The sequence below is a fragment of the Chiloscyllium punctatum genome, chromosome X (assembly GCF_047496795.1).
Source record: "Chiloscyllium punctatum isolate Juve2018m chromosome X, sChiPun1.3, whole genome shotgun sequence".
NCBI lineage: Eukaryota > Metazoa > Chordata > Chondrichthyes > Orectolobiformes > Hemiscylliidae > Chiloscyllium > Chiloscyllium punctatum.
Window position 1 is genome coordinate 28,261,919 of NC_092791.1, and position 24,656 is coordinate 28,286,574.

A 24,656-nucleotide genomic window follows, 5' to 3' on the forward strand; every position below is an offset into this window, starting at 1 on the left:
CAGAAAGGGCAACTACCCATCCCAAACTGCCCATTAAGTAGGCATCTAACCATCTCAACCACCTTCACTTCTCCCAGCTAGAGCCACACCGCAAACACAAGCAGAAAATAATAAACACCCCATAGAATATTGATATGAATAAAAAACATTTTTTTTAAGAAAAGGTGGAATAAATACCCCACCCATCTTTTGGTATATCCTAACTTAGAAATAGAAAATGTACATTTCAACCACTGCCAAACATAGTTTAAACCAAATTATTATCAATAGAGGGAAAAAAAAGAAAGATAAAGCTCCAACCGGACTTCCTCCGTTTCTTTTACAGAATAATAAACACATACCCAAACTACACTATTTATACATACTGCAATTGTTCAAATTAGGTTAATTTGTTCACAAAGTCTCTTACATCTCTTTGACATGTCAGAGAAGGCATGGATCCATCTAAGGTGTTCCAAAGCACCACTGGATACCTCCGAGAGGTCTGAATCCCAAGCTCCCTCAGTTTTCTCTTGACACCGTCATAGGATTTTCTTTTCTGGATCACTGCCACTGAGAAGTCCTGAAAGAACCTGATCTTAGAGCCCTCGTAAATTAGGGCCTTCGGAGCCTTCCTCTGGACTCTGGAAGCCTCCATGACCCACTCCTTATCCCAGTAATGATGGGACCACACCAGGAGAGGACGAGGACATTGACCCAGACCTGATCTCCGTGTTGCAGCCAGGTGAGCCCTCTCTATCTTCAAGCCTCTCATGCCAGCCCCAAGTCAAGGAATTTCGGAAGCCAGTCTTCAACAAATTCTGCAGGCCGCTCACCTACCTTACCCTCAGGCAGACTGATGATCTGAATGTTTTTTCTCCTGCCCCTGTTCTCAAGATCATCCAATTGGTCGCGCAAATTACAGACCTGCGTCTCCGGGGCTTGGATCTCCTCCTTGGATGAACTGGCATCAGCTTCCACCACTGTGACCCTGTGCTCCACCTCATCCATCCTCTTCTCCAGGTCTCCCAGCTGCTGCTCATGCTTCTGCAGCATGAGAGAGATTGGAGCCAGCTTCTCTTCAATCTCTTTCCCCTGCATCTTGCGAGATTTCACCAGGGCCTGGAGAGTAATTGACTCTGAGGCTGCTGCAGGCTGAACTGCAGGCCCGGCCTCAGATGCTCCTCCTCCCTTTCTCAGCATCTCTAGATGGCTGGAAACACAGGTAAGTTAATCTTTAGAAGTTTCTTGGAACTCCACGATCTTTCCAGAGTCCCAAGATATTGCGACGGCCTGGGTTGGGCGGGTTAAAGGACCGTTCTGCCTGTGCTGTGATGCGAAGCTCTGCAGTGCGATCTTCTCAGATCACCACCATCTTGGATCGTCCCACCCAGAGTGTTTTGATGAGTCAGTTGGAGGCTTTGAGGATTTTGAATATGCCATCACTGTTGACCCAGTGATGGACCAGTGAGTCCCCTTCCACGTAACACACTATTCAAACCAGAAGAAATTCCTGAAAGAGAGCTCAAGAGGTGGAAGATAAGAAGATGATCACCAGAGCCTACAGATTGGCTCAGTTCCATTGTGGTGAGAGAGAAGACAAACGGATGGCCAAGGATTTGCCTGGATCCAAAGATCTTAATCAATCTTAAGCAAGGAATCACTCCCCCATTCCAAACCTGGAAGAGATCACACTATCACTGGCAGGAGGCGGCATTTTCATTAAGCTCGAGGCTAGAAATGGCGACGGGAATTTGAAACTAAATGGAGGAAAACAAGTCCAGATCTATCTCTTAAAGCCAGCTTGGCAAAGAAACCTTTAGACACTTGAAATATAACACAGTATTGGACTCAGAAACAAAGTACGTTTAAGGGCTTCAAGACCCTGGAGCAATTTTGCAATGATATCACAGAGCTGCACATCACCGAGTATAAATGGGTGGCGTTTGAACAGACTGGAAGGCCCATGGACATGAAGTAGATGGACTAATCCTTACCTACCGTAGCTGTAAGTTAGAACCTGGTATATCTTTGATTACCGTGTATAGCAGTATTTAATATTATCATATAATAAGTAGTGCTACTTTGAAGTCTAGGCCTGAGGATAGCTCATCAGTTTGCCTTCTCTTTGACCAGTCTGTCTTGATCTGAAGCTCATAGTGTAACATCAAATCATACCATAAACGGTGGTGGCAACCAAGAGAAAAATCACGGCAGCAGTGAAAACAGGAAACAGACCTGACATCACCTGGAGAAGAGAAGGACTTTTAAAAAGTAACCTTTTAAAAAAAAAGATTGGTACAGCTTTACCAGCAGCTAACAACCATAAGGTCATAGGGCTGAACTCCTACTGTGAAGTAAACATCTCTGAACAGAAACCTTGTCCAGAAAAACCATCACTGTAAGTCACAACAAAAAAACCTTTCATAACCAGTACAGTACTTGGGAAAAAATCTTTTAAAAAAGCAGTAAGAACAGAAAAAACCCGTCAGCTAAGGGGGGGAAATCTGAATCGAATACCCATGAGAAGCAGCTGATTATCAGACATCCAAAGCACATTTAATCCCTGAAGGGAAAGGACACAAAGGGTTTGTTTACACCCAGTAAGCTGGACTGAGGAGCACAGTTAAGACTTCTTGCATCAACTTAACAATATTCTGAACTACCTACTAGACAGCAAAGTTACAAGTACAGGGTTAAAGAATGTCAAAAAGAAAAACACGAGCAGAAAAAAAAGTCCAAACCTACAACTGAGGCTGAAATTGTGTGGAAGTTTAAAATGTCGATCAGTGAGAAGGGGGAGTTACTGCAGCAAGCGAAAAGCCATGGTGGGAAGTGAACAGTGGACATTGCTGAAGAGTTTCTATTTGCTGGACCAGGTTGTGTTGTCTCCTCATGGTGTTTGTTATCCAATGTGTTTAGGTTGCGGTGCCTGGGCTGCTGGACGCAGCGAGAGATGCCGATATTTTGGTGTTTGTCATGCCACACCAGTTCATCAGAGAGACTTGTGATGAGTTGAAAGGTCAGATCAAGCTTTCCAGCATTGGAGTCTCTCTTATCAAGGTACAGCCTGAACCTCAATTATGGGCAGGGTCTTCACTTTTCCCTCTCCCTTCTCCCTCCCCCTGCCAATCTTGCTCTCTTTCTGCCTCCTCTCCCCTTCGTCCTTCCGCTGTGCCTCAAGCCCATCTATTTCTGTTCTCCCTGCTTTCCTTAACCCTGGGGTAACTCTTCCAAACTGCACACTGAACCATTTAGAAAGGCAGCAGACACGTGGGAACACCACCCCCTGCAAGTTCCTCTCCAAGTCACTCACCATCCTGACTAGGAGTATATACTTTGTGTAGAATGCGGGTTTTTGACACCAACTTTTAAGGCAAAAAATAGGGCCCAACTTCTCCGCGGGTAATATTTTTTGAATGATGAAAATACAAACCAGGCTTGGGAACTGCCAAGAATGACACTGCTGGTTGCTGTCCCTGGTGCTGAATGTCAGCTGTCTCAAGCCATTTTCTGCTTTCTAACATTTAAATGAGAAAAGACCCACCTGGGTGGGGGGGGGGGGGGGGGGGCTCACTACTCCACTGCCACCAACCCCACACCCAACACCAGTGCAAGGAATGTGAACAATGGAGATTTTTAGGCTCAAAGCTGGGAGTTTACATTTATACAAGACTCGACTATTACTTGAGTTTATACAACATGTAACCATTCTTCACTGTGGCTGGGTCAAAATCTCCTCCTGGCCTGGTGTACCCACGCCAAATGGACTGCAGCAGTGCGTGAAGGCAGCTCAGCCTTGCTGTTTCAAGGGGCAATTAGGGTGAGCAATAAATGCTGGTCAGCACCCACATCCCATGAACAAATATCTATTATAAAACTGTACAATCCTGTACAGTCTGCTTCAGTTCAATTTTCCAACTTAGATTCGGCAATTTTCAGTTGCATAAAAAATATTAATAACTAATGATTTCATTTCTAAAGAATTAATATAAAACCAAGCTCTTCACTGTTCTTTTCTGCAGGGTATTGAAGTTGGATCGTACGGTCTGAAGCTGATCTCTGACGTAATTCGGGAGACACTTGGAATTGAAGTGAGCGTGCTGATGGGAGCAAATCTTGCCAATGAAGTAGCGGCTGAGAAGTTCTGCGAGTCCACCATTGGTAATATCTCACAGTCATCCATGACGAGGTACTGGGTATGATGCCCAAAGGTATAGAGTATTTGCATAGCTGTACACAGGTATAGGACATAGATGCTGAGACCTGTAGTGATATAAACTGGGGAGGGCCAGTATTTGGCATCTATGATGTCGGCACCCAGACACTATCTGGTGCCAGCAATGACTATAGGGTTGGGAAGAGAACCCGAGGGCCAGGAGCACGGTCGGGTCTAGATATCACCTTCATTGGTGAAGAGGCATAAGAGAAGCAGATGAAGAAGGTTAAGCCTAACTTAGTTCATGCAGCTGGCCTAGTGGTGTCTAGCCTACATCCTGCCAGCCATGTACAGCCGTCCAGAACATTACATAGAGCTACATGCCTACTTTCCTGGCGGATGAATTTACAGCTCATTCAGAGGGCTCCCATTATGAATCGTTATATTATCTTACACCAAAAGGAGCACAGATCCAGGAAAGGTGTGATGCCCAGTGATCTTTTGTTGGCTTGTGAAATGTTTGATTCTTTCATGTCTGTTTTATTTTCGAAGTCGCAGTTTCAAATTCTGGTAAGTGGAAAACTTTGCAAGGAGCCGCTGCTCCAGTGAGAAGCCATTTCCTCTCGCATGTGTGCTGCTGCAGGTTTACTGGTGAAGCCATCAGCAGCAAATGTGGGGGGGACCTAGTCTGTGGTTGGAAGAACCATGAGCATCTGGAACCACTGTCAGGCCTCCAACTTCTCCCTTTTTTGTATTGGCGATCAGAGCTGGTCACAGAGCTTAATGCATGATGATCTCTGGCTTCTGTTCATACAATATAAATATACCCCCAGTATGTGCTGCGTACCACTGCCAGTGTTAATTCTCTTGATAGAGCTTTGCCTGACCTCTTCTACTGTTTAGGAGCTGCAAACATTGAACATGGAAAGATTTTAAAAGAACTGCTGCAGACTCGAAACTTCAGGCTCAGGGTGGTGGAGGAGGCAGATGCTGTGGAGATCTGCGGGGCCTTAAAGGTCTGTGAAGCTCTCACACCCGGTTCCCCTGCTTCCTTTGAGGATCGTTGTTTTAACTTTGAATTTTGTTATTGTGTGTGTCCCTCCTGCAAGTTCAGTGGTGGAGTGTGGACATACAACAGTGATGAGCTGTTCAAAGCACAATATGAGCAAGGTGGTTAGCAGTCCCACCTTGGAGTCAGAAATTTGTGACGGTTGGAGTCCCAGTCCAGAGTTTGAGCACAAGGACCCCAGTACTGAGCAGGTGCTGCCCTGGATGAGATACTGTGGGCTAGGAGCCCACCTCCCCTGTCAGTTGAGTTGAACACATCCTGTGCGACTATTGAAAGAGGGCAGGGAGAACTCTTCCCGGTCACCTGTCCCTTAAACAACATTGCAAAAATCATTATCACGTTGGTGTTTGTGGGAGCTTGCTGTGCATGGATTGGCTACCACATTCCCAATGCTGCAACATTGACTGCATTTCAGTCTCATTTCACTTGCTGTAAAGCACTCTGAGGGAGCCTGAGGTTTGGGCCTGGCACCTCATAAATGCAAGTTTGTTCCTTCTTTGAAGACGATGTGATGTAACAATGATGGAGCAAAGGTTTGAACAGTGCCCGTCAGTGGTTACTCCTCCCTGCCATGCTGTAAGTGCATAAATGCACCACCCACAGCATGGCACTGAACCGGGCGCACCGCAAGGCTCCCAGGTTTGCTTGCCAACCTGAGCTGTTGAGGTAAGGGTGGTGACAGGACTTAAAGTCTACTTTCCCAGTCAGAGAGCAAGGAGGGAGTTTAGGAGTTGACCAAACAGATCCTCTTTCAAGAGAGTCCAGAGCTCCCAACCTGCCCACAGTTGTTTGATTTCAGATTTCCATACCACTTCTCCTTAACTGTGGTCTCTCAGCTGGAAATGACTTGGAGGCAAAACAGTTGAATTTGGTACTCTGGAAACAACCAATGAGACAAAAATGGTCATTTTTCTGCAGGATGGAGAAAGACTCCCTCCCAGACACTCTTACTGAGACTACCATTCCCACGAGGAGATGAGTTTCTGTGTCCATGCACTGGAATGTGAAGAGAGTGCTGCATTGTCTTTTAAATTAATCATTAAACTCAGGCACCTGTTTGCTCACTCATGGGAATGTATAAGATCCCGTAGACTTTACTGGAAGCTTTGTTTTTGGTATGTTTGCCACCATTAACCCCTTAATGGACAGCATGCATACTAACATGAACAAATATAAAGAGTCCAACATCTAAAGAGAGAGATGATGTTAACGATTTTTGAGAAGATTTGTAGCTCAGGGTTAATGATAAGTCTATAAGTTAGCTGGAAGGTTTGTTTTCAGATGTTTCGTCACCACACTAGGTAACGTCATCAGTGAGAGTCTCGGTAAAGCACTGGTGGTATGTCCTGCCTCTCTATTTATAGGTTTTAGTTTCTTAAGGTGGGTGATGTTATTTTACATTCTTTTCAAGGAAAGGTAGACAGATATTAAGTTGATGTGTTTATTGATGGAGTTCTGGTTAGAATGCCATGCCTCTAAGAATTCTTGTGCGTGTCTTTGTTTCGCCTGTCCTAGGATGTGTGTGTTGACCCAGTCAAAGTGGTGTCCGTCTTGTCTGTATGTATAGAAACTAGTGAGAGTGAGTCGTGTCTTTTGGTGGCCAGCTGGTGTTTATGTATCCTGGTGACAAGTTTCCTGCTAGTTTGTCCAATGTAGTGTTTTTTACAGTTCTTGCATGGTATCTTATAAATGATGCTAGTTTTGCTGGTAGTATCTAATGGATCCTTTAGGTTAATTGGTCGCTGTTTAAGTGTGTTGGTAGGTTTGTGGGCTACCATGACACCAAGTGATCTGAGTAATCTGGAAGTCATTCCTGATATGTCTTTGATGTTAGGTAATGTGGCTATAGTTTTTGGTTGCGTTGTGACTGCTTGTTTGGGCTTGTTTCTGAGGAATCAGCGGATTGTGTTTATTGGGTAACCATTTTTCTTGAAAATGTTGTGTAAATATTTTTCTTCTGTTTTTTGTAGTTCTTGGGTGCTGCAGTATGATGTATTGAAATAATGTCTTAGTGCAGCTCCATTAGTGGGTGTTGGGATGATTGCTTCAGAAGTTAAGTATTTGTTTTTCTGTACCCGCTGGTTTGAAGCTCTCTATTAACTGTACGTTCAACTGTCACGTCTAGGAATGGGAATTTGTTGTTGTTCTCCTTCTCTTTTGTGAATGTTATGCCTGTCGGGATATTGTTAATGGTGTTGTATGTTCCATTTTGTGATGACAAAGGTGTCATCTACGTAGCAAGCCCAAAGTTTGGGTTGGATAGATGGGAGAGCAGCTTGTTCAAGTCTCTCTATTACTGCTTCTGCTATGAGCCATGATATTGGGGATCCCATGGGTGATCTTTTGACCTGTTTGTAGGTTAAGAAACCAAGACCTATAAATAGAGAGGCAGGACATACCACCAGCACTTCACCAGAGACTGTCACTGAAGATGTTACCTAGTATGGTGATGAAACGTCTGAAAACAAACCTTCCAGCTCAGTGAGCAAACTTTACATGATGTGGTTATTTCTCTTGCTGTTCGTGGGAAATGCAGGGTTAATGACATAGGGTGGGGGGAGGAGGTCTGGGTGGAATTCTCTTCAGAGGATTGATGGGCTGAATGGCTTGCACACTGTAGAGATTCTATGATTCTATCTTTGGAACCTTGCAAATTTATGCTGCATTTGCTTTCAAAGTGGTGTTGGCTACCATGCCTCGGCACGTGTTGTAGGATCTGATACAAATGCAGTTTCTTTCTTTTCGATGACTTGGTCAGTTCATTAGTCCCGTGAGTTATTGAGGCCTCCGGCCTGCCCTGTTTCTCTGAATGTTTGCTAACGCACAGCCTGTTATTGTTCCGTTTTCTTTTCTCTTTCAGAATGTGGTTGCCATGGGAGCCGGATTCTGTGATGGACTGGGCTACGGTGACAACACAAAGGCTGCAGTGATCCGCCTGGGGCTGATGGAAATGATCGCCTTTGTGAGGCTGCACTGCGAGGGCCTGGTGCCAGACTCCATCTTCCTCGAGAGCTGTGGCGTGGCCGACCTAATCGCCACCTGCTATGGAGGCCGCAACAGGAAAATCGCGGAGGTCTTTGCAAAGACAGGCAAGGTAGGGGGAAGGGGATGATGACCAGCTTGACCCCACTCCCACCCCTGAGCTTCAACCCTGCCATCAGCAACCTGGTGGATGACCTGAATGCCCTTCTGTCCTGTAGACACCAAATTTTACGAGTACCGTTGTTTGGACTCCCAGCCAATTGGTCCTTCTTCAAACATGAGGTGCGTTAACAACTTTCACCTAACAGTGCTGGCATTGGCTTGACAGTTCGAATGGCCTGCTTTTGCACTGTAATCGATGCTAGGCACTGTGGTTTGGTTTTCTCTGTGGACGTCAGTGTCAAGGCCAGCAGTTATTACCTATCCATAATTGCCCCTTGAAAAGGTGGTGGTGATATCTGAGTGGCTTGTTTTACCAGTGTAGAGGGCAGTTAAGAATCAGCCACATTGCTGTGGGTTGGGAGCCATATGTAAACCAGACCAGGTAAGGAAGCAGTTTCCTTCCCTAGAAGACATGAGTGAACCAAATGGGCTTTTCTAACAATTATGTTGTTTCCTAGTAACGGTTGCTCAAAATAAGAAATGCGAGCAGACCATTCAGCCCCTCTAGCCTGTTTGCCATTCATGTAGAGATCCTGGCCAATCGACCTCAACTCCACCTTCCAGCACACTACCTACATCATATCCAAAATCTAACCCCATCCCTCTTGAAGAATGGGAGGCGGGTGAGCAGGATTCTGGAGAAAAAGTTGCTAAATAGAATTAATGGACAGATTAGGCATGATCTGACGGAATGAGTGCGCAGGCCCAGTGTGGTTGAGTACCTGTTTTCCTGTCCCTGCATTACCCATTTCCAGCAAAGGTCACAGGGGAACACCACTGGGATTAGGAGCTGGTGGTCAATGGCACCTCCCCCACCCTAGTTAAGGGGAACTGGAGCCCATTGTGTCATAGAGTCATTTAGCACGGAAACAGACCCTTTTGACCCAACTCATCCATTCGGACCAGGTTTCCCAAACTGAACTAGTCCCATTCCCGTGCTGATTCCGATACACCATTGGTGCTCATTCCACTCAAGGTAAGACCACCATCTGAGCTGAAGTAACTTGTTAGTCTGGCAGCTAAACTCATGACAGACTGTTCTATCCTTCCTCAGTCTATTAAACAGCTGGAAGAAGAGATGCTGAATGGGCAGAAGCTACAGGGACCACAGACAGCGATTGAAATCAATCACACTCTAAAGCTCCAAAACCTAGTCAATAAGTAAGTACTCCATACACCCTAGCTCCCCACTCTCCCATCATGCACCTACCTGGGGTAACGGCCTCTTTTATTCAGCCATGGGCAGCTCGTGCTTTGACAATGTGAACAAGATGGTGCAGCTGTCTGCTGCAGCAGAGCACAGAAAGAGGCCATTTAACACATGCCCCCACCCCCCCCCATGCTGACTCATTATCAGAGCTCTGCAACTCCCTTGCTCTTTCCCCAAAATATTGGCAAGTTTTCTTTTCCTCTTTGAGTGTTTACCCAAATCCCTGTTTAAAGTTACTTTGGAATCTCTGCTGTTGCCATTTCCCATCAACTCAATGCGTCGAAACATTCTCCTCGGTTTCCCCAACTCAGTGCTGTTTAATCGCTGTCTCATGGCTACCAACCATTGAGCCAGTGAGATAAATATTGGCGAGGACACCTCCACTCGCTCTGCTTTGAAACCATGCTGTGGTACCTTTTGCATCTACGTGGGGGTGTTGGTGTAACGTCTCATCCCCAACATGGTGCCTTCAGCAATGCAGCACTCCCACAGCAATGCATTGGAGTGGTACAGACTAGGTTGTGCCTCTGGAGTAAGATTTGAACTCATGACATCCTGATTTTACAACCAGGTGGGGCCCAGTGGAAAGGCCCCTGTCTTTTCACGTTCCTTGTTTGATTGTAGCAAGGTTTTGAATTTAAATCAGATGTATCTTCCAGTTCAGTGTGTTTACGTGCTGTTTATAAAACATTAGCTATGTTCCCTTAACATTAGCAAGTAAAGAGTTTGTTTTATTAAGCTAAATCTGACCTAGGTAAAAGGACTCAGACGATGGAGTGCCATCATAGATGGGGGGTAAAGAGAGAGAGAGAGAGAGAGACGCATGGAGATCAGCAGTTTCCTTTACACAGTTGGTGTTGTCTGCAAAAAATGTCCTTTGCAAAACACCAGCAAGTCTGGCTGCATCTGTGAGCAGAAAGCAGAATTAATGTTTCAGGTCCAGTGACCCTTCATCGAAGTAGTTGGTCACATGATATTTCTCAATCTGCCATCAAAAGTTGAATAATCCATTCTATACTAAAAAGGTAGCTTTGATTCTCTCAGGTCTGCACAGTGATCTTCAGAAGATCAAAACCTTTTGTCCAAACAATTACTTTCTGAATTGTTCGTTATTCCATGGTTGAATATCTCTCAATCATAGACTCCCCACAGTATGGAAACAGGCCATTTGGCCCAACAAGTCCACACTGATCCTTTGAAGACTTTCCCACTCAGATCCATTCCCCGACGTTTACCCCTGACTAATGCACCTAACCTACACATCCCTGAACACTGTGGGGCAATTTAGCAAGGCCAATTCACCAAACTTGCATGTCTTTGGATTGTGGGAGGAAACCAGACCACCCGGAGGAAACCCACGCAGACACAGGGAGAACGTGCAAACTCCACACAGACAGTCACCCAAGGTGGGGATCGAACCCGGGTCCCTAGTGCTGTGAGGCAGCAGTGCTAACTGCTGAGCCACTGTGCCACCTAAAAGACTGCCGTTTTTTTAAAAGTCTATTGTTTGTCTCCAGCCGATGATTTAAAAATGAATGTTTGACAGGAATAACAGAAGCAAGAGTGTGACCACTGAGCTGCAATAAACAGAGCAACAAATTGACCCAGGACTCACTGGCAGTGACCGTGAAGACCATGTTTTTCTTTTGCCCTAACTGGGAACTGCCTTTGGAGTGCCAACGATGATGTTGTTCATGGAATATGGACACATTTGGATGGCCATCCTTAATTGCCCTTCAGGTTAGCTGCAACACTGACAACACCCAACAATGTGGCAATTTGCCCCAGGTACATCCTATACAGAAAAAGTAGAACAAATCCAACCTGACTAGTTATTGCCCCATCAGTCTACTCTCGAACATCAGTAAAGTGATGGAAGGTGTCATCCACTGTGCTATCAAGCAGCACCTGCTCAGCAATAACCTGCTCAGTGATGCCCAGTTTGGGTTACACCAGGGTCACTCAGCTCCTGACCTCATTACAGCCTTGGTTCAAACATGGGCAAAAGAGCTGAATTCCAAAGGGGAGTGGAGAGGGACAGCCCTTGACATCAAGGAGCCAAAGCTTGTCCGCCATCTAGAAGGCTCAAGTCAGGAGTGTGATGGAATGCTCCCCACTTGCCTGGATGGGGGCAGCTCCAACAACACTCAAGAAGCTTGACACCATCCAGGACAAAGCAGCTCCCGCTGGATTGGCCCCACATCCACCACCGACGCAGCAGAGTGTATCATCTACAAGATGCACTGCAGCAACTCTACCAGGCTCATTCGACAGCATCTTCCAAACTATAATTCATTCAGAAGGATACACACAGCAGATACATTGGAGCCCCACCAACTTCAAGCCACTCACCATCCTGACTTGGAAATATATCACCATCCTTCACTGTCACTGGGTCAATATCCTGGAATTCCCTCCCCAATGCCATTGTGGGTCTACCTACAGTGGTTCAAAGAAGACAGCTCACCCCCCACCCTCTCAAGGGGCAACTAGTGATGGGCAATAAATGCTGGGCCCAGGGGACACCCATGTCCCCTGACTGAATAAGAAATAAAGGACAAGGTGGTAGGGAGCTGCCATATTAAATAAAATCACAACATCATGAGGTGTCTAGACAGAGTGGCATAGACAGATTAGAAACTGTTCCTGTTTGTAGAGGGATTGAGAAGCAGAGGACCCTAATTTCATGCAATTAGCAAATAAACCAAGTAGGATGTGGGAAAGTTTTTATGCACACCAGGTGGTTGGGATCTGGCATGCACTGCCTGATGCAGGTGATGGCAGATTCCATTATGGGCTTCAAAAGGAAATTGGATCAGGCTGATCAGGAAGTGGGACTAGCTGAGATGCTCTTGCTGAAAAGGTGAAGGGCCAAATAGCCTCAATTTGTGCTGGAATCATTTTACAAATGGCTTGCTGGGCTGGCTCTGAGAGTAATTGATAGTGACAGTAGGCCAGACTGGCTAAGGGTGGCAGATTTCCTTCCCTAAAGGTGATCAGATAGTTTTTCCATGGTTACCTGCTTGTCTACTTACCATTATAGAAGGCAGCTTTTAAATTCCTGCTTTATTTGTTGACTTTCTTCCAACCATCACAGTGGGATTTGAACTCAGTGTCCAGATTAGCTGAAATTACTATTCCAGTAGCATAACCACTTTATTCCCATCTACACATTGACTGTGTGAAATCTTTCTGTTTCTTTCTAGATTCCCTTTGTTCACTGCCGTGTACCAAATCTGTTATGAATGCAAACCAGTCTCTGAATTTGTCAAGTGCCTCCAAGATCATCCAGAACATAAGTGAACCATGATCTTAAGGAACCTGTTCTAGACCTGCCTTGGGCAAAGTATCAAGGTGGTGCTTGTTGCACATACCGAGTGCTGGCAGATCTTTCATGCAGTTGTACAGAGACAGGTTGTCTCTGTGATTTAAAACGTGTGCTTGGGACACAGTTTCTGCTTTGGATAGAATCAGGAAATTGCAGCCAAAATGTGCTTAAATGTGTCCTGTTTAGGTTAGGCTTAAAGTTTCTACAGAAATGTATTTGCATCATCATTCAGGAACCAACCTGATAATGTAACTATTCATACATTGAGTCTTCTTTCTAGTCTTCCTTGATGTGGTTAAGAGTGGTAACCTGGTGCAGTTTCACTAATGCAGCGGACAATGTGTTAAATCACCAAATGTTAGACACTTTCCCAAGGATGTCCAGGATAAGTAACTTCATTTTAAAATCACTGAAAATGGCCTTGAATATATTCAAGAACCCAGCTTTCACTATCAGAAAGTTGCCACTTCATTATCTTTCCATGCTGGGTCAGGGTCAGAGTCGTCAAATAGTGCACATCAGCAAAAAGATGTTTCAATGATACATTCCATGAGAAAATGAGACATGAAACTCCAGAACAAAACCTAGCAAGAACACAGCAAAGTTGGATGACACACTCAATGGGAAATCATCAATGATTGAAATTTCACGTCCTCGCCTGTAAAGGGACAGCACTTATTTTCAGGAATGTACTTGATTAACCACCAAACTCTGAAAATTATTTTTAGCTTTTGGTTCAGACTTTTTATTAATTTTCACGTGCTTTGGTTTCTCACGTCCCTTTTTTTTGGTTAGCCATTTCTCCAGTCTCATGATCTTTGCATTGGATATTTAATCATTTCAATCCTCTCCCACTTTTTACTCGTTTCTGTAAAAGATATCTCTGCTACTTGACAAATGGTATTCAGCACCAGCATGAAGTAAAATAGAAGTAACAAACATAGGAGTGTTTCATTTTATAAATATACACACACACACACACAAAAAAAATGTTTGTGCTGCAATACTGGGGTCTGGATAAAATGGAATGAGGGACCCAGAAACAAAACATTTCACAACTCCAGCACTGGATTACTGCTTCAACCCAATTGTTACCTTGCTCATGCAGGGGTATAAATTCTAGCAGGCTTTCTAGATGATGTCAAGCTGAAGACCCCAATACCATTTGTCCTAATAAATTGTGTGGAATTAGAAAAGACTTTTCATCTCATAAATATTCAAGGTTGTCAGCTGATAACCGGAGATGGTCCCAAAGGAGATGAACTGAGATGGGAACTGCATTAGTTTTAATGTAGAAATTGTCAAGCTGGAATTAAAACACTTTTGAGAGTTCCAAGAACCATATTTATTTTCTGAAAAATTGCCTTTAGCTGACAGCAGCTGAAGAGTTTTGAGCAGAGACATCTCTCAGTGAATGCTTGGCTCCTGCTTAACAGAAAGCCAACTCCTGTTTTTGGTGGCCACTCCAGATGCCTGAAAATTGGGCCCAAAGCAGTGGAGAGAAGGTCTGTGTAACTCAGATGTCGACTGTCCCACAAATTGGCCACTAGACACAGTATGGAGAAAGTGAGGACTGCAGATGCTGAAGATCAGACGAGAGGGTATGGTGCTGGAAAAGCACAGCAGGTCAGGCAGCATCCCAGGAGCAGGAAAATTGACGTTTCAGGCATAAGTCATTCCTGATGAAGGGCTTATGCCTGAAACATTGATTCTCCTGCTCCTTAGATGCTGCCTGACCTGCTGTGCTTTTCCAGCGCCACACCCACGACACTAGACATAGTACTTCCAGTGTTAAATGCACCCATTTAAAACTGGAAAAACAGACACAACACACACTGATTTCTACCCTTGTTCTGTCCGACCGGTTGCTTTATCTGGCCTGAGTTGGTGGCCAAAATATGTGGCACAAAGGTGAGTTATATAATTTTAATTTGGACAAAAGCAAACAGGCCTTGCCCTAATATCAGTGTTTTTGTAACCAGCAATCATTTTCAGCTGTAAGTCCATAAATTTCACCTCCCACTCCGTGATGCAGGATCTGCATAAAACATACAAACAGAAGTAGACTATTCAATAGACAATAGGTGCAGGAGTAGACCATTCAAGCCAGCACCACCATTCATTATGATCATGGCTGATCATCCACAATCAGTAGCCTGTTCCTGCCTTATCCGCATAACCCTTGGTTCCACTATCTCTAAGAGCTCTATCCCCCATCTCTTTCTTGAGAGTATCCAGAGACTTGGCCTCCACTGCCTTCTGGGGCAGAGCATTCCATACACCCACCATTCTGGGTGAAGAAGTTTCTCAACTCTGTTCTAAATGGTCTACCCTTTATTTTTAAACTGTGTCCTCTGGTTCGGGACTCGCCCATCATTAGAAACGTGCTTCCTACCTCCAGAGTGTCCAATCCATTAATAATCTTATATATCTCAATCAGATCCTGTCTCATCCTTCTAAACTCAAGTGAATATAAGCCCAGTCGCTCCAATCTTTCAACATATGATAGTCCCGCCATTCCGGGAATTGACCTCGTGAACCTACGCTGCACTCCCTCAATAGCTAGAATATCCTTCCTCAAATTTGGAGACCAAAACTGCACACTTCATCCCATCAAGTCTGCTCCACCATTCAATAAGATCACAGCTGATCTGACCATCCTCAACTCCAATTGCCTTCCTTTTCCTTAGACCCCTTGATTTCCTTCCTGATTAAAGATCTGTCTATCGTAGATTTAAATATACTTAATAGGCCTGGTGTTCCAGGAGATCATTAGGTGGTGAATAGATGCGAAATAATCTGTGGAAGCCTACCTGAACACTTACAATGCCACAGGTTGGGGCCTTCGGTCTCAGGTTATTGCCTTTTTATGTGAAGGTCTAGAAGTGTACTGTACCTTTGAGAGTGAAGGACTTAGGCACACAGAGTGCTGGAGAAGTTACATTGTAACATTTGGTCCAGCAGCTAGAGTAGTGGTTGCCTGGATACAAAAACAAATTTGAATTCGGCCAATCAGTTTAAATTATACCCCAAAAATAAACTCCAAACCTGTTTGAATTTAGTATACTGACAATATTAAAAGTCAATGATACAATCAATGCTTTGGGGATATAAGACCAGGGAAAATTGAACAGTTGAGGGAGAACTACCAAGCCACCAACATCTGCAGACTGCCTGGAAAATTAGCTCTCCTAAAGGTATATTTTTATATTGATGACTAGTGAAAGAGAAATCCTAAGAAGAAGAAAATCTACAGAGGAAGATACAAAGCGAAGATTTGACAGCTGCTGGGTTTTGAAATTTGAATTTTTGGTAAATTTTACTTGGGGGTTTTATCGCACTAGTATTATAGAAGGGAAAGTAAATGATAGTTTAGAGGAAGGAGTTGTAAATCATTGTTAATTATTGTTATACTTTCAGAAATAAAGTTGTTAATTTTTACTTTAAATAGTTCTTGGCCTCTCGAATTTTCACAGAGTACTGTACAGGATAAATCTTTTCTGTGTTGCTGGTTTAAATTAAGCAGGAGGGTTTACCCCATGTCATAACAGTTTGGGAATTCATCGCTGGGATTTGAATAGTTTGGGGGGCTTTTGTCTGTGATTTGAACAGTTTGGGTTTTGGATTTGTGATTTCAACAGGTTTAGACAGATTTGAATAAATTTGGGGTACGAAAAAGCCCAGTAGATTTAAACACTTGTTGCAGGTTAATGTCCTACTTCTTTAAATAAAACGTCGGTGAGACAATTTGTTTACTTTCAGTTACTTCTGGTTGATTAAATTAGAAGTGAGAAAAATAGTTCTTAAAATTCCTAAAAGAGGTTCTGGGATTTGAAGATGATTCTCAAATTTGCCAAGAAAATTTAGAAGGAAAGGAAAAGGCCATACTTTTAAAATTAGCAAAGAAATTAGGTTTGGGTTTAACCAAGGACAAAAGTAAAGCTGAAATTGTAAAGGAAATACTCAAAACACTTATGTGTATCAGAGAAACAGACAAGTGCAGTAAAGGTAGAAAAACTTAAATTACAATTGAGGAAAATGGAGTCAGAAGATAAAGAGAAACAGATTAAAAAAGAGAGAGGTTCTTAGCTGAGCAAAGAGATAGAGAAGAAAGGGAGAGGCAAAAGGAGAGAATTTGAAATTGAGAAGTTTCGTCTTAGTCGACAAAGTCAAGTTAACAGGATGGAAATGAAAAGACAGGGTAGTGATATATACAAATATGTCAAAACTCTGCCACATTTTATTGAAAAAGATGTTGAAGCCTTCTTTATTACATTTGAAAAATTGGCTGGGCAGATGGAGTGATCTGAGGATTTCTGGGTAATGCTAGTTCAGACTAAACTGGTAGGCAGAGCTAGTGAGGTATTTGCCACGCTGTCAGATGAGGTGTCAAGAAATTACGAAGAGGTTAAACAGGCTATTTTTAAATGCTTATGAATTGGTACCAGAAGCATAGAGACAGCGGTTCAGAAACACTGAAGGAACCAGGTCAGACTTATGTTGAGTCAAAAGAATTAAACAGTCATTTTGATAAATGGGTGAATGCTTTGAAAATAGATAAGACCTATGAGGCTCTAAGAGAGATTATTCTGCTGGAGGAGTTTAAAAACTCACTGCCGGAGATGGTAAGAATTCAAGTGGAGGAACAGAAAGTTTAGCAAGTGAGAAAGGCAGCAGAATTCGCAGATGAGTACATGTTGGTGCATAAGACAAGCTTCCTGCCAGAATTTCATCATGTGAGGGATAGAAGTTGGGAGAAGGGGAGATTTTACACTACGAAACCAAGAGTAGAGAGCACTGGTAAGAATTTACCACAGGATAAAAAAAGACCAAGAGGGTGTAAAGGGGGTGAAAGACCTCACGTGCTTCCACTGTGGTAAAAGAGGACATGTAAAGACACAGTGCTGGTTGTTAAAGAAAGGCACTGTGGGAAAAGATGTGGTAAAGGAAGATAAGGCAGTGGCATGAGTGAAGATAGTAAAGGAGACCCCAAGAAGAGCCGAGGAGCTGCAGGAGAGTGCACAGACTAGGCAAGGGCTGGGTAGAGTTAGTACCTGATCTCTATAAAGAATTCATCTCTGTGGTTAAAGTTTACTAAGAAAGAACAGGGGGATAAGGACAAGAAGCTATAATTTTGAGAGATACAGGATCTAACCAGTCATTGATAGTAAAGGATGAGTGAATATGCACTCTTTCTGATCTGTTACCCGAGAGTGTGGTAATTTGTGGAATAAATGGACAGAAATTTAATGTTCCCCTATGCAAGATCAGGTTGGGGTGCCAACTCAAGACTGGGGAAGTTACAGTGTGAGTGATTGACAGAGTGTCAGTTCCAGGAATTCAGTTTGTTCTTGGGAATGATTTGGGAGGATCCAAGGTGGGAGTGACACCCCTTGTTGTGGAGAAACCCAAGGAAGACCAAGAAACTGAGGAGTTAAAACAAAAATATCCTGGTATTCTCCCAGACTGTGTGGTAACTGGATTCCACTATCATAAGTCACAGCACAAAGAGAAAGATGGAGGAAGTGAGGTTCACTTAGCAGATACCCTGTTTGACATAATGGTACAGGAAAAACCTGAACAGGCAGAGGGTCAGACAGAAACGTTTAGTCCTGAAAGGCTAAGAGACTTGCAACAGCAAGACAAGATGATAAAACATATATGTAAATGCGTACTCTGAAAAGAGGCAGAGAATACTTTGGAGGGTTATCTGAAAGAATCCTAATATAAAAATGGAGACCACAGCAGGTTAGTGCAGAGGAGAACTGGGCCGTAGTGCACCAGATTAAGTTGCCGGTAGCACATGAACTACCTGTATGAGGTCACCTCAGGGTACGAAAGACACAGACTAAGGTATGAAAACATTTGTATTGGGCTGGAATTCACAAGGATGTGGTTAACCTTTGTCATACGTGTCATACATGCCAAATGGTAGGTAAGACACAGGCAGTAATAAAACCAGCCCCTTTGTTGCCAATTCCCGCATTTGAAGAACCTTTCATGCGGGTTGTAATTGATTGCATAGGTCCCCTCCCAAAACCTAAAGTGGGAACCAGTACTTGTTAACCATAATGGATGTGTCTACCAGATTTCTGGAGGCAATTCCATTGTGGAGTATCAAGGCAAAAAGGGTAATAGAGGAGTTAGTAGCTTTCTTCATAGTGTATGGGCTATCCAGAAAGATTCAGTCAGACCAAGGGTCAATTTTTGCTGCTAAGCTGTTTAAGGAGGTTATGGATAGCTTAGGTATACAGCACTTTAAATCCAGTGTGTATCATCCTGAATCCCAGGGAACTTTAGAAAGGTGACATCAGACCTTGAGGACCACTTTGAGAGCACACTGTCAGGATTACCCAAATGATTAGGATAAAAGTATCCCATTCGTATTGTTTGCCAATAGAGATGCCCCAAATGAATCTACTCAGTTCACTCACTTTGAGTTAATATTAGGGAATGAAGTGAGAGATCCTTTGAAATTAATTAAAGAAAAATTGACAGGACCAAAGTAAGAGATCTCACACTTAGATTATGTATTGGAGGTGAGGGAAAGATTAAATAGAGTAGGTGAGTTAGCCAAATAGCACCTAAAGAGGGCACAGTATAGAATAAAACAGGTGGCAGATAAAAGCTCTGTGACTCAGACATTTTCCCGAGGGAATGAGGTGTTAATACTGTTACCAGTGATAGGAGATCCCTTCAAAGCCAAGTTTAGTGGTCCCTACCAAATTGAGAAAAAGTTGAGTCAGGTGAACTATCTAGTAAAGATGCCAGATCGAGAAAAAATGGTATCAGATATTTCATGTGAACATGTTGAATGTGTATTATACAAGAGAGAAAGAACAGGAGAAACAGGTGTGAGATACTGCCCTACAGAACAAGGAATCAAATCCAGATGATGTGGATTTTGGTGTGCCTCAAAATAGATTTAAAAATGAAGAATTCCTTGAAGAGTGGGATAGGTTAGTAAACTATCTGTCTCATGAGCATAGAGCACAGTTGCAAGATTTGTTATTGCAGTAGCAGGACATATGTAAAAATTAGATGGGGAGGACTAATACATGAAGTAGACATAGGGAATACTGCTTCGATAAAACAACACCCCTATCAGCTTAATCCTTTCAAAGCCAGACAGGTCCAGAATGAGGTGGAGGCCATGCTCAACAAGGATTTCATCGAACCAAGCCAGAGCAAGTGGAGTTTGCCAATCGTCTTAGTTCCCAAACCAGACAGTAATCAATGATTATGCGTGGATTATCGGAGGGTTAATACCATTACAAAATTGGACTCCTATCCAATTCCAAGATTGGAGGACTGTATCGAGAAAGTCAGACAAGCCAGTACATCACCAAGTTGGACTTAATGCATGGTTACTGGCATGTATCTTTACGAGAGATGGTGAAAGAAATTTCTGCGTTTGTGACCCAAAATGGGCTATATCAGTTTAAAGTGATGCCCTTTGGAATGAAGGACACACCCGCCACATTCTAAAGATTCATGAACAGAGTTGTGGCTGGGTTAACAAACTGAACAGTCTGCTTGGATGATGAAGTGATCTTTAGTAATTCCTGGAAAGATCACATGGTCCAGTTGGCAGAGCTCTTTGAACGACTACGCAAAGCAAAACTAGTGATAAACTTAAATAAAACTGAATTCGCAAAAGCAGAGGTGACGTTCTTGGGACATAACATTGGTCATGGAAGGTTGACCCCATAGAACACAAAGATGGAGGCCATCGAGGAATTTCCACAACCAACCTTAAAGAAAGAGGTGCTTTGATTCTTCAGACTCAGTGGATTCTATCGGAAGTTTGTTCCAACCTTCAGCAGTGTAGTGGCACTGTTAACTGATTTGCTGAAGAAGAACACAAAGTTCTGGTCGACAGGAGGCATTCGACCATTTGAAAGCCATATTAACCACCAAACCAGTTTTAGCTACACCAACCTTTTCAAAATCTTTTAACATCACCATCAATGCTAGTGACATAGGGGTTGGAGCTGCACTCATACAGGAGGATGAGGATGGGATTGAACTGCCAGGTGGTTACTTTTTGAAGAAGATCAACATCCACCAGAGGAAATACTCCACGATCGAAAAAGAACGATTGAGTTTGGTACTGGCCTTACAACACTTTAATGTGTATGTCACTAACAATGTGTCGGAGAAGGTTGTGTACACAGATCACAATCTGCTTACATTCTTTAAAGCATTCTCTTTAAAGACAAGTAAATGAGATTATTTCATTGGAGTCTTATGTTACAGACTTTTAAATTAAAAATTGTACATGTTGTGGATTGTAAGAACGTAATCGCAGATGCATTATCATGGATTTAACTGATAAACTTTAGATGAGATTTATATTTATTTAATTAGTTATATATATAGGTATATAGGAAGACATTAAGGTGAACTTAGATTAAAGTTATCAGTATGCTAGGGTGATGTGTTTAAAGAATAGAAAGAAAAATGAAGCCATCTTTTCATTATGATGGTTTAGTTTTTCTTAAGGGAGGAGGTGTTATGAAGGTGTAGAAGTGTACTGTACCTTTAAGAGATTGAAGGGCTTAGAGAGGCACACAGAGTGCTGGAGAAGTTACATTGTAACATTTGGTCCAACAGCTAGATTAGCTGGTTACCTGGATACAAAAAGAAATTTGAATTCAGCCAATCAGTTTAAATTATACCCCCAAAAATACCAAACTCCAATCCTGTTTGAATTTAGAATATTGACAACATTAAAAGCCAATGACACAATCCAACGCTTTGGGGGCATAAGACTGGGGAAGATTGAACACTTGAGGGAGAACTGCCAAGCCACCAACATGTACAGACTGCCTGGAAAATTAGCTCTCTTAAAAGGTACATTTATCTATCAATGACTAGTGAAAGAGAAATCCTGAGAAGAAAATGTACAGAGGAGGATACAAAGTGAAGATTCAACAGCTGCCAGGTTTTGGAATTTGAATTTTTGGTAAATTTTACTTGGGGGCTTTATCGGACCAGTATTATAGAAGGGAAAGTAAACAATAGGTTAGAGGAAGGAGTTGTAAATAGTTGTTAGTTAATTATTCTCGGTTAGACTTTAAGAAATAAAGTTGTTAACTTTTACTTTAAATAGTTCTTGGCCTCTCGAATTTTCAGAGATTACTGCACGGGATAAATCTTTTCTGTGTTGCTGGTTTAAATTAAGCAGGAGGGTTTACCCCATGTCCTAACACTTTTTTAATGGTTTCTGGAAATTAACATTTACTTTTGCCTAACACAATACAGGCTCGAGTGAGCATTTGAAATGGTTTGTTGAGTCAGACTGGAATCTTGTTCCATCAAGATAAAGGTGCATCTGGGCCCAGTCAGGAGGTAAGTAGGTGTTTGGCTGACTGGATATCATTTCTTTTTGTCGAATGGGAAAAGCATGGGCTTGTATCTGATGGATAGAAGAGTTCATCACAATAAACCTATCAGGGAGGAACACTTGAATCAAGGGGAATTTCCAGTTACTTATCATTAGTGGACTGCTGAGATCCCATACTGGATGATGTAGAAATAAAGTGAAATTTTCACTTCAAAGCATACAAAATTGGGGAGGGGTGACTGCAAATGTTGGAAATCAGTTACTTTGTCAGATTTAAATGAGGAGTTAAATATAAGTTTTAGAATGAAAGCGATCAAAGGTTAATGAGAGGAAAGCAGGAACAGGGGACTCAGCCATGATCAGATTGAAAGGTGGGATAGGCTTGGAGGGCTGAATTGCCTATTCCTATTTTCTGTATTTCTAGAATATTTTGAGAGACGGATGTATCCTTTCAGCTCAGTACATTCAGTGTGTTCCATGTTTATTTCCAATCCTGTTCAGATTGTTTTTGACTCATTTCAACGACGTGAATCTCCCCATCATTTGATGTGTGAATGGTTGGATTTCAGGAAGCTGAGGTGAGGGCTGCCGGGATATTCAACTGAAGAACGGAAAGGAAGATGCAAGAATCTATGATTTGAATCCCAATGTGCCCCCTCTCACTGCCCCTGCAGCAAGAGGATTTCTTTTTCAATTGCGGTTGGAACCATCTGATGATCTGGAATTGCTGCAGGAAGATTCCTTCATTCCTGCCCATAATGGAATGCGAGACACAGGAACACCAGGTAAGCACATGAAAGAAGATTATTATTTTTAAAAAAGCAAAAAATGTTGGATTTTCAGTGTGTACCAGTTAGATGTTCAGTAATAAATGAAAACACTGTCCATAAGGATGTCTGATATGGGAGCATTGATGAAAAACAGAATCAATTTTAAGTACTGTATTGGTGTACTTGATCTCTTTTGACATGTAAATAGAAGTCCGCCCATACTCCTAAGAGAAAATAAAGGCACTGCACAATAATCCCGATGTTGTAGCATGGTTACTTCCTTCCAGAGCATTGTGGTTAGCGTCTGCCTGCATTGGTATGACCGTCAAGTTGCAGGCAGCACATTAGCATTATTAGATTGGGCTGGGGTGACAGGAGGCTGAAGTGGAGAATAAATACCAGCATGGATCAATTGAGCTGAATGGCCTGCTTATAAACTACTGATTGTGCAATCTAAGATACTACATAAATGCAAATTCAGCTTTCCCCCTTCCAGTAAAGGTCAGTTAAAGGGGCCAGCAGGCAGGTGGCTGTGAAAATCAGGAGGATCCACTTCTTTACTGTCAGGATTTATTGGAAGCAATGCAACACATCAGCTGAAGATGTGGGAGTTCTGCTTCCCTTATACATGACTCCCCTTCCCTTGTCCTCTCATGATCCTCATCACTCCTGCCCTCAAGGTGCTGCTATTCCAGGGATACAGCTCCTCATTCACTGACAGCTCTCAGGTATTTAGTTCAATTGACCGTTATTCTGGGGGGAGGAAAGATGACAGTATGTGAGGATTCACCGGACAGGAACTAGAAACAAAGATTCAAAGTTTAATTCTTATTTCCCCACCCCACCTTTTCTCAAAAGGCACCAAGACCAACAGTGTGGTGCTATGTGAGGCCCTGGCTGAGATCAGCTCATTTAGCGGCAGGAGAGATGATAACATCACTGAACTTAGCTCCAAGTTAATGCTCTGGGGTCATGATTTCAAATCCCACCATGGTAGCTGATGGAATTTCAATTCAATTAATACAATCTGGAATTGAATGCTAGTCTGGGGAATGATGACCATGACAACTATCATCAATTGTTGCACAAAACCATCTGATTCACTAATACCCTTTAGGAAAGGGAAATCAGCCATCCTTACCTGGTCTGGCCTACATGTGACTCCAGACCCACAGCAATGTAGTCAAGTCTGAACTACTGAGGGCAATTATTCTTCAGTTGTTCATGGGATGTGAACATTGCTGGTTAGGCTCTTAGGTAGGTGATGGTGAGCTGCATTCTTGGAGTGTGGGCAGACCCACAATACCCTTAGGGAGCAAATTCCAGGATTTTGACCCAGCGACAGTGAAGAAACAGCAATATATTTTCAAGTCCGGGTGGTGAGTGGCTTGGAGGGGAACTTGCAGGGGGTGGTGTTCCCATTAAACTTTTGCCCTTGTCCTTCCAGATGGAAGTGGCCATTGGTTTAGAAGGTGCTGTCTAAGGAGTCTTAGCAAGTTGCTGCAGTGCATTAGGGATGGGCAATAAGTTGTGCCAGCGACAATCCATATCTCATGAAATAATTTCTTAAAAATCTTAAAGCAATGAAGAGTTGGGGTGGGAGCCTGTAATGCCACTAACTTATAAAAAATATACTTTTTTGCAACCA

At 43.0% G+C, this 24,656-nt stretch overlaps 1 protein-coding gene across 3 annotated transcripts in view; it reads left to right on the forward strand.

Annotated features, from left to right (window-relative positions):
• The window catches only part of LOC140471250 (glycerol-3-phosphate dehydrogenase [NAD(+)], cytoplasmic-like), a 44,116-nt gene extending 30,286 nt beyond the window's left edge, over positions 1 to 13,830 (forward strand). For all 3 annotated transcript variants that reach the window (XM_072567209.1, XM_072567207.1, XM_072567208.1), the window contains exons 3-8: positions 2,902 to 3,042; positions 4,005 to 4,143; positions 5,042 to 5,154; positions 8,068 to 8,301; positions 9,406 to 9,512; positions 12,768 to 13,830. In XM_072567209.1, coding sequence (XP_072423310.1) covers positions 2,902 to 3,042; positions 4,005 to 4,143; positions 5,042 to 5,154; positions 8,068 to 8,301; positions 9,406 to 9,512; positions 12,768 to 12,864 — 831 coding nt within the window. In that variant the 3' untranslated portion in view covers positions 12,865 to 13,830. The remainder of the gene's footprint in view (positions 1 to 2,901; positions 3,043 to 4,004; positions 4,144 to 5,041; positions 5,155 to 8,067; positions 8,302 to 9,405; positions 9,513 to 12,767) is intronic.
• The last annotated feature ends 10,826 nt before the right edge of the window (positions 13,831 to 24,656 follow it).